General features: G+C 35.4%; 1 protein-coding gene across 1 annotated transcript in view; it reads left to right on the top strand.

Moving 5' to 3' along the window:
- The window catches only part of LOC147625157 (uncharacterized), a 53,659-nt gene that overhangs the window by 285 nt on the left and 35,614 nt on the right, over positions 1 to 17,760 (top strand). Inside the window, exon 2 of the mRNA XM_086817949.1 lies at positions 86 to 1,230. Coding sequence (XP_086674075.1) covers positions 86 to 1,230 — 1,145 coding nt within the window. The remainder of the gene's footprint in view (positions 1 to 85; positions 1,231 to 17,760) is intronic.

Here is a 17,760-nt window from a genome sequence, read left to right as displayed (position 1 = left end):
TTGTGTTTTTTGTACGTTTTAATTTATGAATGAGAATTCCAAGTGGTATAATTTAAACTAGCTTTACATTGTTTTGAGTTTTCAGGTCCTATTCTACAAGCACTTAAAGCTCATCGAGAACAACAAAGTACAGAGCGTCAAAAGCTAGCAAAGCATCGAAAGAAGTGCCTTGAGCAGAAAGAAATGTATTTGGGATTAGTCATAGATGGAATGGATCAAAAGAAGACATTGATACCCCATTTTATGCGTGCTCCAAAGAATTTGAAGGAAGAGAATTTCATACAACTACACGTTGTTGGAGCCCTCATCTTTAATGGCATCATGACGTCAAAAGTTTTTATAAACTTTCCAAATTTACACAACGACCCTAACTTGACCATCACCATAATTCAGAAAATAGTAAGTGAATGGCAAGGAGAATTACCTAGCACACTTTATGTGCAGCTAGATAATACGGCAAGGGAAAACAAAAATCAAATAGTGCTTGCTTATTTGAGTATGTTGGTGCAGCAGAAAGTTTTCAAAAAGGTCAAACTTGGATTTTTGTTGGTGGGTCACACTCATGATCAAATTGATCAGATGTTTAGTAGGTTTTCAGTCAAACTTGCTAGGAAAAGTGCATTTGACCTTCCAGAGGTGTGCATAATTCTTAAAGAAGCTTATGATCCTACGCCAGAAATTCATGTTTTGAAAGGCACCTATGATTTTAGAGAGTTTGCAACAGGTGGAGATTTTGCAAGCCCTGCATTCGCTCAGCTTAATGACCATAGTTTCCAACATCAATTCAAAATAAAAGAAAAAGAAGCTGAAACACGTTTGTGGTGTAAGAAGTACTCTAACTCAGAGGCATGGCATCCTCAGGATGGTTTGAAGTTTTTACTCAGTGTCCCAGAACGACAAATTCTTCAGGCAGCAAAAATGCTTTTGGCATCAAGCATTGAAGCAGCAAAAGCTCAAAAAGAAAAGCGACCCATCAATTATCAGCAATGTTTGATAGAAATTAAAGAGACCATACAATCAGCACATGTGTATTTTCCAGCTTGCTCACTTGGATGGTGGAATACATTTTTTCATGAGCAAGAAATCTTGATTGAGGAAGTTCAAAGCAATTCAAGATCACTGATAAATCTGGAGCCCTTTCTTTGGAGAGTACAAGAACTTGAAGACCGTGATGATAATATTCAAATGCCAAATCAACAAACAGAGTTGCCTGAAGAATTGCAAACATTGGTGCATGGGGAGACTCGCGAAGCGTATGTTGGTGCTAGAAGGACTAGTCAACGACGACTGCAAGAGAAGGAAATGTGGGAAGGAAATATTGAGGAGCTCACTGTAGGTGCAATGATTGCAGTGTTAGCAACAGATGATGAAAGCGGATGTCCTTTTTGGTTGGCAAAGGTACTTAAAGTCCTTGAGGAAAATGGAAAAGTAAGCTCAATTGAGGTCCACTGGTACAAGGTCAATGGAGATGATGCATTATCAGGAAAATATTATCCAAAGATGATTCGAGTAAATAAAAAGGGAAAGAAAGCAAATCGTAGTCAACGTCGCGTGGATAGCCTAAGCATGGAGGATGTGGAAGTTCTTGTTTATGGTTTTACCTTGAAAAAGTCGGGTCATCTACGAGAACAAACCAAAAAAATTCTTCTGGAGAAAGTCAAAGATTTAACACGAGAGGCATAAGACCTCTCATTGTAACCAATTTTGTGGACATTATTATTTTATTGCAAATTGAGTATTTTTTTCTCAAAAAATGTGTGATTTTATGAGCAGCTCTATCATCTTTCAAAGTATTGAAGTGTAAAACTTGCACTTTTTAACAGTTTTTTTTTAGCTTTTTAGGAGCTCATACTCTTTTTAGTTTAAAAAATAGTGTTTTTTGAGATATTTTAGCATTTTCAAAAATGGGTTGTATTTTTGATGGTTTAGTTGTACTTTCAAATGGCTGGATGTTCAATGTGGTTTAAAATATTACGGGTGTATTTATAAGCGTGTCTACCGACACGCATCTATAATAGAGGCTATAAGAGCATCTATATGCACATCTATAAGCACATCTATACTACATAATAGATGCGCTTATAGATTCGTCTATGATGATAGAGGCTATAAGAGTGTCTATATGCGCATCTATAAGCGTCGCGTCTATACTGCATAATAGACGCGTGTCTATACTGCATAATAGACGTGCTTATAGACACGCTCTGGAATTTAAAAAAAATTCTAGAGAGTTTCCTGTGTAGATGTACAAGTGCATTTTCTGCACAGGCAGCTCTCTAGTTTAAGGTTTTGCTTACTTGTACATAGAGATGAATCAAGATCAACAAAGATATCAACATAAAAACTTAAATTAAAGATAGATATGCACAAAAAGATTTGTGAACACACTTCAAATATTGATTAAAGAAGATAAGAAATTACATTTTATATCCAAAAATTTATCCATACATGATCGTAGCCACATAAGGCTTGAATAAAAACATAGATACATAAAGAAGATGAAAAATTTCATCTTATATCCAAGAAGTTGTCCATACATGATGGTAGCCACATGAGGCTTGAAAAAGAAACATAGTTACATAAACCAAAACTATACACGAAGAAAAACTAGCGCGCGCGACTACTCGGAGGAGTCATCACTCTCCGAGTCTTCTTGTCCTCCTTCTTGTCCACCTTGTGCCTACACAAAGTGAAGATATATATAAATAAAAATATTTAGTTTTATAAAGGTCGAAACATGTTTTTTAAATAGAAACAAAAAGTATTACCTACATTGGTGTTCTCCTTGCTCAATTGTATTGCTCGTCCGAGATGATCCCTTCATCGTGAAGGTAATCCCATGTATCTCCTCTCTCTATTGTGGTGGCGACAATGGTAGCCAGTCTCTCTGCTGGGGTAGGATCTCTACCCACCACAATGTCATGCTACATCACAAGACTGTGAGATCCCTCTGCCCCCTCCGCGCAATGGATTCTCGGGGTAGAGCTGACAGCGGAAGCAGCCCCCTCATGCACGAGGTAGGGTTTCTCACTCGGGGCCTCGCCCACAAATGTCCGGGCACAAGACTAGGCTGGTGGGTCACTCCGAAAACCGAAACCGAGAAAATTTCCCATGCCCCGGAAAGCAGGGACGATTCCACCTTTTTTGATTTTTCTTAACGAATTTTTCTAACGAGATCAATTCTAAACTATCCTTCATCTGAATAAATCAGATAGAAGGAAACTATCACTGATATAATTTGATCATTCTGAGTGATTTCAACGCTTTTTTCCTAATCAAGATCAGGCACAGGCGTTGATCCACTCAATTGAGAAATTTATTAGGGAATTAACTATCTACTCGAAGCCTAGAGTAATCCTAAGATTTTTCAGCTTGATTATTAAAACTCCATGATTCCAGCCTATAACCCCATCCGGCCCATGGGTTAGCCACCACCCTACCACTGGAATCGGTGGAACCAAACAAGTACTCACCCACCCATAATTGAAATGCCTTTCTTAACTTTAGCTTTAGAAAACAGATACGCACACACTCCTCTTTAAAACTTTAATAAAAACAATCCATTGACAAACAATTTACTGGTTACACATGTCATACTTCAAAATTTCCATTGAGTCTTTGTTTCTCACAAAACAGTATCACTTTGGACTCTCCGTTGAGACCAGCGAGTCAACAATGAGATCCAGTGATAGATTACAATAACATTGGTCTATCATATAATATCTTCCTCGACATCCATATGAGTGTCCTCGGCACCGCAAAAGCCCATGCATCGCCTGGTCAGAACCCTCCAGGATCCTCCTTAGGTGTCCTGGCACTTCACTCAGGGACCGCTTCATCGGCCCTCATCCATCGTACTGGAAGCGCACCATTTTAACCATACCGAGGCTGGTCAAGACCTTGGCAGGCTTTGCCGCGTGAGCTGTCCCTCGAACACTCCCCGCCAGCTGTTACAACTGAACTTCCCTTAGATAAACATATATGCCAAATGCTCCCTCCAGCATTCTGGCGTAAGACAGTCCTTTAAGAAAACAGGGTTTCTATGCAAGTTTTTAGTTTTGATTTTTGTTTGAAAACCATGAATAATCTTAAATCCGTATCTCATTACTTCTAGATCCAGGTCTGAATTCCAAACAGAATTCCTCGAATTCTGTCAACTTAATCCTCAGATCAAAATCAAAAGTCTTAACTTAGTTTCAGATTCGGTGGGTGTTTTGAGTGCATTTTTCCTGAACTGAGCACATCGTCACTGTGACGAAGGAATTAGGTCTTGGTCAATAGTCAGAATCAGAGTTTGGGTCTGGAAAGGTTCTTCTTAAACTATCTTTCTCGAAAGGTACTATTTCAGTATCTCTTTTTCTAAATTTCGTTCGACGAATATTTGCTTACAGATTTCTAAAACATGAATTTCTTATGATGAGGAATAAAATAATCATTTATCTCAATCTCCGACTTCGATAGTTTAATTGAATTTTCTCATTTACCATCTTAGTGAATATGAAACGGTAGCATTTCTTCTCATAGATTATCTACTTATTCATTTTTTCAATTTTTGTGAAAATTAAATAGAGGATTAAGGAGAACCCTTATTTAATTATAAAGATTCTATATGCATCTAATTATGCATAAAATCCGATTTTGATGAAAGTCACACTTTTATCATTAAGAAAAATCATTTATGGTGAAAATCACTCTTTTAATAAAAAAATTATCTTTTATGCACCCATTTATGCATAAAAACCATTTATGATGAAAATCACACTTTTAATATTTAAAAAATATCTTTTATGCACCCATTTATGCATAAAAATCATTTATGATGAAAATCACACTTTTAATATAAAAAAATATCTTTTATGCACCCATTTATGCATAAAAACCATTTATGATGAAAATCACACTTTTAATATAAAAATTCTTTTATGCATAAAAACCATTTATGATGAAAATCACGCTTTTAATATAAAAATATCTTTTATGCACCCATTTATGCATAAAAACCATTTATGATGAAATTCACTTTTTTAATATTAAAAAAATCTTTTATGCAACCATTTATGCATAAAAATAATTTATGATGAAAGTAACACTTTTATAATAAAAATAAAAATCTTTTATGCATACTTCTAGGCATGAAAATCAAATATGATAAAAGTAACACTTTTATAATAAAAATTAATCTTTTATGCATACTTCTATGCATGAAAATCAAATATGATAAAAGTAACACTTTTATAAATAAAAAATAATTTTTTATGCATACTTTTATGCATAAAAATCAAATATGATAAAAGTAACACTTTTATAATAAAAAAATATCTTTTATGCATACTTTTATGCATAAAAATCAAATATGATAAAAGTAACACTTTTATAATAAAACTAAATTTCTTTATACAAATAATCAAAATGCATCTTTTATGCATGAAAATGATACTTTAGAATATAGAAACCATAAGGATTACTCTTTTAGAATAATAAAAGATGAAATTTATTTCACTAATTTTCAAAAATTTTGCCATAACCTCCTTTGTATGGCTGACCATTTTTCAATTTTTAAGTCTCTAAAATTAATTAAAAGTGCACCAAGAGTATTGAAATTATTCTAAAGTAAACTTGTTTCTACTTATTTAAGAAAAACATTATAAAAAACTTGACTTTAATCATTAATCATTTACCTAGGATAGAGAATGGTTGGATTTACTAAAGAAGAGAGGGGAATGCCTTTTGCAATGAGGCATAACATCATTTGCAATGTAGAGATAGAAGACAAAAAGCATAAAAAACCATAAAAACCATAAAATAAATGAAAAAGAGAAGAATCACCAACTTACTAATGAATTTGAGAGCTTTCCTTTGGCTTGATGGTTTGAGGGTTCAACTCTTGTTTGAGACAAGAGTGGCCACCAATCTTCTAGAAGAAGGAAGGTCAAAAACTAAAAAATTATGAATATAATTCACTGTTTTTGGCACTTGGGAGAGACAGGGTAGCAGTGCAAAACACTATTAAGTTTCAATAAAGGAGAGGGCTTCTATTTATAGGAAAAAGTGAGCTTCTAACCAAGCCAACTGATTCTAGAATTTTCCAGATCAGTTTGGTCAATTTTTGACCATTTTTAAGTCAGTTTTGCTCACTTTTTGTATCTAGTTGAAACAAGAGAGAGGAGAGATAAAAATATCCCATTTTTTGGGATTTTAAAACTCATTTAAGCATGTGAAATAGGCGCCTCCTTCATGAGGGAATTTCCCCCATGCAAAGGTGTCAAAAATGCATCATTTCTCCTAAATATCTCTCTTTTTTAACTATTAACCTTGTCCTTTCATCTTATGTGAGTATTTAGTTTCTCAAGTAATAAATATAAGATTGGCATACTTCTTTTACCAATAACTATAGGTATTGTTTTATTTCTTCATTTATCTCCTCCCTACATTTGGATGAATCTTATTGGTCCATAGGAACCTTAATTTAAAATTTCAAAAAAATCTTCACCCCCAGGATAATGCCTCTTGAACAGATTATACTTAATTCCTAATGTACCTTCTGAAAATCTTTTTGAACTTCTGTTTCAGGGGAACTTATTTTAATAAGATGAGATATTTTTCTATCCAAAAATATTTAAAAACTGAATATTCTCTCTCTAGAATAATTTCTCTCTCTATGCCAAAACTGGTAGAAACAAGATCTTTTATATTTCTGAAGAGGGATTTGATTACAAGGGAAGACGCTGGACATCTTGAGAGGCTGGGGAGGAATCTTACATTCTCTCCCACTTGAAAAACACAAGATGTCCTCATCTCGCAAACTGGAGGTAATCCCGCAACACAGATCGGCTTCATTCTCCCAGGTGGCATCTTCAAAAGGATAGAACTTCCATTTTACTAATAATTCTCTGAGAATTCTGTTCCTGAGAATATTTTCTCGAACATCAAGAATTTCTTTAGGTTGGAGTTCCATCTGCCCTTGGGTTGAAGAGGTTAGGATTTCATCATCAAGCACATGATTTGGGCTTGGCACATATATGAACTTTGAGATGAGGAGGCAGAAGAAGCTCGTAGGCTAAGTCACCTACTTTCTTTGTAATCAGATATGGCCCACAATATCTGGGGGATAACTTCTTGTACTTCCCAAGAGATAAATAACTTCTTTTATATAAAAGTTGCAATATGTACATAGAGCAGCTCGGCTCCAAAAATTCAAAATCTCCTCGAGAGTTGCATAAGATGACGGTACTGTGGGCCATAGGCATGCCTCGATACAAACGTTCACTTATTGACAAGGGAGCTATTATTTTCTCCTCCTTAGGAATAAAACAACTAAGGAGTCTGTAGACTTGGCATGAAAGTCTGAAATTCCGAGGCGTCGAATGATATAGAATGACGCCAGGCACCATTTTCATCTTTAACAGAATCATAGCCAATGAGAGGTTCTGCCACAGCATTGCACGGTGGTCGCAAGAGGCGTGGACATACTGCCCTACAAACCACTTATGCTGTAGTCTCTCCATTGGGTTAGGAAAATATAAATCCTCGAAATGGCATGCAAGCCTTGCTCGGTTTGTTCGAGTTGAAGCGGAAGAAATGAGATGCTCGAAGGTGAACGCAGTCATATCTTGAGACTGGGTGAGGTCAAGAATACCAGATAAATAGGGAACTTCCATCTATAAAAACAATTTCTTTGATTAAAAATTCTTCATTAAAGAAGCTTACGAAATGAAAATACATTATGAAAATGCTTTTTCTAAGTTCTTATTATCAATTTTTGATAAGAATTTATTTATCTTTATTAGCTTTTAGCAAGGCTCTGATACCAACTGTGAGATCCCTCTACCCCCTCCGCGCAATGGATTCCCGGGAGCTGACAGCGGAAGCAGCCTCCTCATGCGCGGGGCAGGGTTTCTCACTCGGGGCCTCGCCCACGAATGTCCGGGCACAAGACTACGCTGGTGGTCACTCTGAAAACCGAAACTGGGAAAATTTTCCATGCCGGGAAAGCGGGGACGATTCCACCTTTTTGATTTTTCTTAACGAATTTTTCTAATGAGATCAATTCTAAACTATCCTTCACCTGAATAAATCAGATAGAAGGAAACTATCACTGATATAATTTGATCATTCTGAGTGATTTCAACGCTTTCTTCCTAATCAAGATCAGGCACAGCCGTTGATCCACTCAATTGAGAAATTTATCAGGGAATTAACTATCTACTCGAAGCCTAGCGTAATCCTAAGATTTTTTAGTTTGATTATTAAAACTCCATGATTCCAGCCCATCCGGCCCATGAGTTAGCCACCACCCTACCACTGGAATCGGTGGAACCAAACAAGTACTCACCCACCCATAATTGAAATGCCTTTCTTAACTTTAGCTTTAGAAAACAGATATGCACACACTCCTCTTTAAAACTTTAATAAAAACAATCCATTGACAAACAATTTACTAGTTATACGTCATACTTCAAAACTTCCATTGAGTCTTTGTTTCTCACAAAACAGTATCACTCTGGACTCTCCGTTGAGACCAGCGAGTCAACAATGAGATCCAGTGATAGATTACAATAACATTGGTCTGTCATACAATATCTTCCTCGACATACGTATGGGTGTCCTCGGCACCGCGAGCCCGTGCATCGCCTGGTCAGAACCCTCCAGGATCCTCCTTAGGTGTCCTGGCACTTCACTCAGGGACCGCTTCATCGGCCCTCGTCCATCGTACCGAAAGCGCACCATTCTAACCATACCGAGGCTGGTCAAGACCTTGGCAAGCTTTGCCGCGTGAGTTGTCCCTCGAACACTCCCCGCCAGCTGTTACAACTGAACTTCCCTTAGATAAACATATATGCCAAATGCTCCCTCCAGCATTCTGGCGTAAGACAGTCCTTTAAGAAAACAGGGTTTCTATGCAAGTTTTCAGTTTTGATTTTTGTTTGAAAACCGTGAATAATCTTAAATCCGTATCTCATTACTTCTAGATCCAGGTCTGAATTCCAAACAGAATTCCTCGAATTCTGTCAACTTGATCCTCAGATCAAAATCAAAAGTCTTAACTTAGTTTCAGATTCGGTGGGTGTTTTGAGTGCATTTTTGCTGAACTGAGCACATCGTCATTGACGAAGGAATTAGGTCTTGGTCAATAGTCAGAATCAGAGTTTGGGTCTCGGAAGGTTCTTCTTAAACTATCTTTCTCGAAAGGTACTATTTCAATTTCTCTTTTTCTAAATTTCGTTCGACGAATATTTGCTTACAAATTTCTAAAACATGAATTTCTTATGAGGAATAAAATAATCATTTATCTCAATCTCCGACTTCGATAGTTTAATTGAATTTTCTCATTACCATCTTAGTGAATATGAAACGGTAGCATTTCTTCTCATAGATTATCTACTTATTCATTTTTCTAATTTTTGTGAAAATTAAATAGAGGATTAAGGAGAACCCTTATTTAATTATAAAGATTCTATATGCATCTAATTATGCATAAAATCTGATTCTGATGAAAGTCACACTTTGATCATTAAAAAAAATCATTTATGGTGAAAATCACTCTTTTAATTAAAAAATTATCTTTTATGCACCCATTTATGCATAAAAACCATTTATGATGAAAATCACACTTTTAATATTAAAAATATCTTTTATGCACCCATTTATGCATGAAAACCATTTATGATGAAAATCACACTTTTAATATAAAAAAAATATCTTTTATGCACCCATTTATGCATAAAAACCATTTATGATGAAAATCACACTTTTAATATAAAAAAATATCTTTTATGCATCCCTTTATGCATAAAAACCATTTATGATGAAAATCACACTTTTAATATAAAAATTCTTTTATGCATCCATTTATGATGAAAATCACACTTTTAATATAAAAATATCTTTCATGCACAAATTTATGCATAAAAACCATTTATGATGAAAATCACACTTTTAATATAAAAATATCTTTTATGCATCCATTTATGCATAAAAACCATTTATGATGAAATTCACTTTTTTAATATTAAAAAAAATCTTTTATGCAACCATTTATGCATAAAAATAATTTATGATGAAAGTAACACTTTTATAATAAAAATAAAAATCTTTTATGCATACTTCTAGGCATGAAAATCAAATATGATAAAAATAACACTTTTATAATAAAAAGTAATCTTTTATGCACACTTCTATGCATGAAAATCAAATATGATAAAAGTAACACTTTTATAATAAAAAATAATCTTTTATGCATACTTTTATGCATAAAAATTAAATATGATAAAAGTAACACTTTTATAATAAAAAAATATCTTTTATGCATACTTTTATGCATAAAAATCAAATATGATAAAAGTAACACTTTTATAATAAAACTAAATTTCTTTATACAAATAATCAAAATGCATCTTCTATGCATGAAAATGATACTTTAGAATATAGAAACCATAAGGATTACTCTTTTAGAATAATAAAAGATGAAATTTATTTCACTAATTTTCAAAAATTTTGCCATAACCTCCTTTGTATGGCTGACCATTTTTCAAATTTTAAGTCTCTAAAATTAATTAAAAGTGCACCAAGAGTATTGAAATTATTCTAAAGTAAACATGTTTCTACTTATTTAAGACAAACATTATAAAAAAACTTGACTTTAATCATTAATCATTTACCTAGGATAGAGAATGGTTGGATTTACTAGAGAAGAGAGGGGAATGCCTTTTGCAATGAGGCATAACATCATTTGCAATGTAGAGATAGAAGACAAAAAGCATAAAAAAGCATAAAAAACATAAAATAAATGGAAAAGAGAAGAATCACCAACTTACTAATGAATTTGAGAGCTTTCCTTTGGCTTGATGGTTTGAGGGTTCAACTCTTGTTTGAGACAAGAGTGGCCACCAATCTTCTAGAAGAAGGAAGGTCAAAAACTAATGAATTATGAATACAATTCACTGTTTTTGGCACTTGGGAGAGACAGGGTAATAGTGCAAAACACTATTAAGTTTCAACAAAGGGGAGGGCTTCTATTTATAGGAAAAAGTGAGCTTCTAACCAAACCAACTAATTCTAGAATTTTCTAGATCAGTTTGGTCAATTTTTGACAATTTTTAGGTCAGTTTTGCTCACTTTTGGATCTAGTTGAAACAGGAGAGAGGAGAGATAAAAATATCCCATTATTTGGGAGTTTAAAACTCATTCAAGCATGTGAAATAGGAGCCTCCTTCATGAGGAAATTCCCCCATGCAGAGGTGTCAAAAATGCATCATTTCACCTAAATATCTCTCCTTTTTAACTATTAACCTTGTCCTTAGTCAACTCTTCATCTTATGTGAGTATTTACTCATTTTTGGGGGATTTTTCTTTTATTTTTTCATTTATCTCCTCCCTAAATTTGGATTAATCTTATTGGTCCATAGAAACCTTAATTTAAAATCTTGAAAAAATCTTTACCCCCAGGATAATGCCTCTTGAACAGATTATACTTAATTCCTAATGTACCTTCTGAAAATCTTTTTGAACTTCTGTTTCAAGGGAACTTTTTTTAATAAGATGAGATATTTTTCTATCCAAAAATATTTAAAAACTGAATATTCTCTCTCTAGAATAATTTCTCTCTCTATCTGGTAGAAACAAGATCTTTTATATTTCTAAAGAGGGATTTGATTACAGGGGAAGATGTTGGACATCTTGAGAGACTGGGGAGGAATCTTACAAAGACAAACATTATAACAATTATAACACAACTCAAATAGAGAGCATACAAAGAAAAGGCATGAAGTTGCACTATACATACAGACTCGGCCTCCCATGATGCACGACCTCCAGATCCAAAGTGCGATGATCCATATCGCTCCATTTGTATTCGTCGCACTTCTCTTTGTTGTTGGTTAACTACTCCTTCTAAGAGCTCCTTCTTGGCTTTCTTCCACTTGCCCTTATGAGCAGTAAATGGCTTACTATGTCCATTTTGACCGGCATCTATTCGGACTTTCTCCTCCTTTGCATGTCTCCTTACTAGAGACCTCCTATTCTTAAGTATGTCTTTGATTTTGTGTCACGCCCATCTACTTTTAAACCTTTGGTCAGGATTAGGATACTTCCTATGGATAGCTTTAATGCAATCATACCACTAGGCTCTCCCTTTTTTGCTTAAAATGTATAAAGCAGTCTTTATAGTGTGCAAAAACTACTTGACACGCAAGTAGTTTACCACCTCCTTCCCACAAGAGTCATCAACTATGCCACCCACATCTATGATATCATAATATGATATATCACAATGATGTGGTGGTGACTCTAAAGAACTATCCCCACCTCTAAAGCATTTCCCTAGGCATCCTCTATCTCGTTTATCTCCTCTACCTCCACTCTCAGTGCTAGTGCGGCGTTAGGTACGACCGCCACTATCTCCATAACTACCCTCCCTAGACGACAACTGCCACTCTCATGAGAGCCATGATAATTGTGAGGTGTCACATCTCCTAACGGTGGAGGTGTAGGAGATGTTGTAGCACTAACTGGGGCTAACGGCGGATGAGAGGTGAATGTAAAGGCAGATGAAGTGCCTAGCAAGGGTGAACTACCTAGCAAGGGAATCTATTGGGATGTGGGTGGACCTGATGGTAAAGGGGTTCCTGCTGCCTAGGCTACCAACTGCTCGGGAGTGGGAGTATAGCCAAAGATGCCCTCTACCTACCTAGCAAACCGTCCTATGGGTCTGTGGGACAAGAGAACGAGGACCCATGCCACATCTATACAAACAAAGAAAATATTAAAAAATTATTATGAAATGAAGACTTCTCGGCTCTTTAAAGATAGGAAAGCACTTACCTCTTTTTGGTGATGTTGAAAGAAAATATTAGAAGACCTACAAAACCAACAAAAGGGTGAGGAAAGGATTAGTAATGCACACATACAAAAGCCCTAAGAACCTAATGCATACATACAAAATAGAAAAGAGAGGAAAGAGAGAAAAGCATTTACCTCTTTTTGGTGATGTTGAAAGAGATTTTTTGGTGATGTTGAAAGAGAGGATTAGAAGATGAAAGATCCCTGCCCCCTCCGTGCAACGAATTCCAGGGTGCTAGCAGTGGAAGTAGCACTTCTTGCACAAGGTAGAGCCTCTCACTTGGGGCCTCGCCCCCACGGGTATCCGAACAAGAGACTAATCCCTCGCCCCCACGGGTATCCGAACAAGAGACTAATCCCTCGGTTCTTCCAACCCAAAAAAACTTCCCTCATCCAATTCCTCCAGGATATTTTATTCTAACGTAGCCAAGGTCTTCACTAACCAAATTGATTTGACCGAACCCGTAAGTCACATGGTCAGATCATGGAAGAGACTTGTACTTGGATCATAGAGACCAACGCGTTTTTCCTCATTAAGAGGCACATCTATTGATTTGTTTCTATAGAGCAAGGACTATCCGGGATTTACTTCAACTATTGTAACTTAACAGAATTGAGTCTCATTTTAGGGATCCATCGGTCCTCCAACCCCATGGGTTAGCCAACTGCCCAACCACTATAGTGATAGGATTCATTTAGGAATTTGGTTATGTTTTACCCCGGGTACTAGGAAAAAGAGTTCCCAGGCCCCCTAGCCCACAGGGCTTCAAGCAAACTTCAAGATAGTCACACCACTTACACACCCAATATGAAATTGTTTGTTTCTCATATTCAACTATCTTTAAAACAATCTTTTAATGATACCATAGTATCACTGATCATAATCCTCTAAAATATCTAGCTTGAATTCTAGTTTCCAATCATTCCTTCATCGGTGTACCTATGGCATCATTGGCAACCAGAATGCTCACCACCTGTTCACTCAGGGGTCTTTTCAATAGTTTCCAACTCATAGTACCTGGCAATATAATCACATAAGAAAAATCTAGATGGACTCTCTGTTGGAGAGATCAACTAACAGATCCATATAAAAGAGTCATGGACTCATCCGTTGAGGACCAGCAAGGCCAATTAATCAGATCCATACCCGAGTTCAGAAAACAACTCTAACTCCTTGTTCCATTTTCTTCCTCGACGCACACATGGGTATCTTCAGCGACCCAAAGCCCAAGCACTGTATGGTCAGCACCCTCTAGGCTCCTTCGCAGGTCACCTAGCGTTTCACTCATAGGCCGCTTCCTTGGTCCCTCATCCACCGTACCAGAAGCTCACCATTTAAATCAAACTGAGACTAGTCAAGACCTCAGCCGACCTTGCTACGCGAGACATCCTCCATTGACTCTCCATTAGCTGTTGCAACTTTATCACTTAGGTCTCCACGACCTCATTCACAAGATGGTCAAAATGCTTTCCCAGCATTCTTGACATAAAATAGTCATTTAAAAATAGGTTTCATAAATACAGTTTCTAAAACAAACTCTCATCTTTCCACATTGTTCCATATCATTTCTCGTTATTCCACATTCTTCTACATCAATTTACATTGCCCATTCCGCATCCAATCATATGTATTCCCATCGTCCTTCATCCATTCTCATCCAATCATCCAATCACATCATATTACATCTCATCGCATCTATCCACATATATTCTCATCCAATCATATGTATTCCCATTGTCCTTCATCCATTCTCATCCAATCACATCATATTACATCTCATCGCATCTATCCACATATATTCTCATCACATCACATCACAACATATCCACATCACATCTCATTCATTCATATCACATCACATCCATCTACATTCATTCAGATCCACATCCATCTACATTCATATCACATCACATCCATCTACATTCATTCAGATCCACATATCATCACATCACGTTCACATCTATTTACATCACTTCACATCCATTCACATCTATTTACATCACTTCACATCCATTCACATCTACCCAAGTCCACAACACATCACATCTCATCTATCCACATCATATCTCATCCATTCATATCTAACCAGATCCACATCACATCACATCCATTCACATCTCATTACATTACATTCACATCTCACCACATCCATTCACATCTCACCACATCCACTCACATCTCATCACATCCATTCACATCCATCACACCCATTGACATTCCACATTCATTCACATCTCGTCACATCCATCCTCGTCTTATCACATCTTGTTCACATCCGTCCACATTTCATCTCATTCATTCCATCCACATTATAGCACATCCACATCTATCCATATCACACCACATCCATTCACAGCTCATCACATTCATCCACATCCATTCATTCATTTACATTTACATTCACATCTATCCACATACATTCATTCATTCACATGCATATCTATCACATCACATCACATCCTTTCACATCTCATCACATTCACATCCACATCCATTTACATCACATCGCATCTCATCACATTCACATCCACATCCATTTACATCACATTCACATCTTATCGCATCGCATTCACATCTTATTACCGTTTTCTACTTTCGATATCGATGGGACTTTTCTAAGTTTCTACCAATTGATTAGCCTAGTTAAAGGTACTTTTTCTCGAGATGGATATTTTCATATTCTTTCTCAAATTTCTCAAGTGAAATATATTCAATATTCTTCTTTTTGAGTAAAAAAATTCATGGGATTTACAAAAATCAATTCTACCCATATTTCTCAATAAAATTAATAATGCTCAAAATTTCACTTTTGATAAATACTCATAAATTAAATATGCCAAAAACTCCTCTTTTTCAATTCAATTACTTGGATCTCAAATATCATGGGCATTCCTCTTTTTGTATAAAAAAAAATTTACCAAAAATTCCTCTTTTACCATTTAATTACTTGGATCTCAAATATCATGGGAATTCCTCTTTTTGTATAAAAATAAATTTACCAAAATTTCCTCTTTTCTCATAATCAATTAATTATGCATAATTATAAAAAAATTATTTCTCATGAATATGATGAAAATCATTCTTTTTGCATAGGATGTCCAATCCTGAAATATGGTAGGAAGTCCTCTTTTAGCATTATGCATAAAAATATGATGAAAATCATTATTTTTGCATAGGATGTCCAATCCTGAAATATGGTAGGAAGTCCTCTTTTAGCATTATGCATAAAAATAAGATATGTATTGTTTTCTGAAAATTTTTCCATAGCTTTGCTCTACTATTACTGATAATTCTCAAATTTTTCTAAAGAATAAAAGCTTGTAATGAAAATATGATAGTAGTTCCTCTTTTATGCTTAAAATCAAACTATTAATTTAAATCATATTTTTAATCATAATCATAAACTTAATTATGATTATCCCACTAGATTAAGCTGATTCCATTATTTCTCTTTTTCCAAATTGATAGGATAATCTATTTCTCATTTAGAATCAATCAAAGCAGTTTTTTAACTACTTTTAAATAATCTAAAAGAAATAACCATTATTTTGTTAACACAAAATCATAAAAATACTATTTTCTTAATCTCTAGCTTATCAATCATAGAGTTTAGCTTTAAATTAAGAGACTATCATTGAGAAGCCTCCTTTTTCAAGGGATTTAGCCATAAAGATGGCTATTCTTTTAGCGAGAGAGATTTACTTAAAGAAAGCATTATAAATAAGCATAAAGATTAACTTTCTCTTAATTAAGCATTAACACTTTAAGGGAAAGCTTGATTTGAATTAAAACAATCATTTAGAAAGCTTCTCAAGCTTAAGAGGTGTTGAGAAGAAGAAAGTTATAGGAAAAATTAGAAAAAACCATAAAAAGTGATTTTACCTCCAAGTTTGGCTTGATTCTCTAATTGCACTGAAGCCCCCGACCAATCAATTGGTCCACCAAGAGGAGAAGAGAAACTCCAACAGTTGTAGTAGAGAGAGAGAGCTCCAAACTCCCAAGAGAGGATAATTTAAGGGATAATAGAAAATATGATTATTTTAATATAATACTGGCATGGTATAGCTCCAATATTCAATTAGAAATGACTGAGGGTCTATTTATAGGTGAGAGAGGCCACTAACCAAGTCCAACTAGGTTCTGGAATTTTCCAGGTTCAGTTTGACTCAACTTGGACAAGATTTGGACTATTTTGGCTCCCTTTTTTATTTGGTTGATCCAGGACAGAGGAGAGATAAAAATATCACCATTTTTTTGAATTAAATTTCTATTTTAGGGGAATCCATTTTAGACACTAGGAGGATTTTTATATCCAAAGATATCTCAATTTTGGATTATCTCTCACTAGATAATTTCTCTCTCTAGGCCAAAACAGGGTAAAACAAGATCTTTCTTCTATTTCAGAGAGAGGAATAATTACAAGAATAGAAGGGGAGATTCTTACACCTTTACACCTCAAAAGCTAGAGGGAGGAATCTTAGAGAAGGCCTACAAAACAAAACAAAAATTGGAGAAAAGAATTAGTAATACAAAACCCTAAAAGTGTGAATACCATGGATACACAAGGAGGTTTAAGTATAAGCCTCTTATGCATAAGAGAGAGAGAGAGAGAGAGAGAGAGAGAGAGAGAGAGAGAGAGAGAGAGAGAAGAGAATACCATTCAAAAAATTTAAACATAAGAAGCTTATGCATGAGAGAGAGAGAGAAAGAGAATACCAATCAAAAACCCTAATTCTAAACATACCATTCAAAAATCATGAATATATGAAGAGGTGGGAGAGCAAGTGGGATAGAGATTACCTTATGAGGAATCGTCCTTGTTTTCGGGAGGAGACTTGAGAGGAGACTTTGTGAGGAGAAGACAAAGGGTGGGGAGGAGACTTTGTGAGGAGAGGACAAATGAGGTGCAGCCATCATGAGAG

Source organism: Cibotium barometz, chromosome 24, assembly GCF_041138505.1.
Source record: "Cibotium barometz isolate CiBa-2024 chromosome 24, ASM4113850v1, whole genome shotgun sequence".
NCBI lineage: Eukaryota > Viridiplantae > Streptophyta > Polypodiopsida > Cyatheales > Cibotiaceae > Cibotium > Cibotium barometz.
This window is presented reverse-complemented; position numbering and strand designations above follow the sequence as displayed.